The sequence below is a fragment of the Cyprinodon variegatus genome, unplaced genomic scaffold (genome assembly GCF_000732505.1).
Source record: "Cyprinodon variegatus isolate N-32 unplaced genomic scaffold, C_variegatus-1.0 Scaffold595, whole genome shotgun sequence".
Lineage (NCBI taxonomy): Eukaryota > Metazoa > Chordata > Actinopteri > Cyprinodontiformes > Cyprinodontidae > Cyprinodon > Cyprinodon variegatus.
Window position 1 is genome coordinate 220142 of NW_015151048.1, and position 679 is coordinate 220820.

Sequence of the window (679 nt, forward strand, 5' to 3'; positions counted from 1 at the left end):
CCCTCTATGGTTAACTAGTCCCTGCAGGATGAAAGCCAGCACTTACTTCCACTGTTTGATGTAGTTGAGAGGTGAAAGGTCACAGCCGGCGTCCAGCAGAGCCTTCCTGTACTGATCCAAATCAGACTGGAAATGCAGAGAGAGAAGTTAGCACGCTGGATGAAACGGAGTTCAGACCCTCTGAAATCTGCCATATTAAAACCACAAACTTTAAAGTGATTTTATATATAATAAACAGGAGGAGGTAAATACTTGTGTTTGAAATAAAAGTCTGAAAAGTTTGGCCGGCAGCAAAGTGGGGTGTGAATAGAGGATTGTAGCCGTTCCCTTTGCTGCTAATTGTGTTTCTGTGGTGCAAACTGCTGCTAATGTTTCAGTCTCTCCACATGCTGAGTTATTGCTGAGGAGGAGTTACCTCTGAAGGAACCTGCTGAGCAGTGATGTAGAAGATCAGGAAGAGTCTCATTTTATCCTCTGGGGTCCCGGCTGTCCAATCACAAACATTTTTATCAGACACATAATGCTTCTGTGAACGCGTAAACAGGTGAATCCAATCGCTGTTCAGATTAAGTTCCTGTTCACCGCGGCGTTTCAGCTCATCTCGTGTTAAACATGTTCATGAAACACCTGGTGTGTGTTTTATAAAATATCCTACATGTGGGGACTTACAGGAACATAT

The 679-nt window shown here is 43.6% G+C and overlaps 1 protein-coding gene across 1 annotated transcript in view; it reads right to left on the reverse strand.

The window, feature by feature from the left end:
- scfd1 (sec1 family domain containing 1) overlaps positions 1–679 on the reverse strand; it is a 31536-nt gene that overhangs the window by 12415 nt on the left and 18442 nt on the right. Inside the window, exons 13-14 of the mRNA XM_015392525.1 lie at positions 416–486; positions 47–126 (exon numbers count right to left, since the gene is read on the reverse strand). Of these exons, the coding sequence (XP_015248011.1) occupies positions 47–126; positions 416–486 (151 nt within the window). The remainder of the gene's footprint in view (positions 1–46; positions 127–415; positions 487–679) is intronic.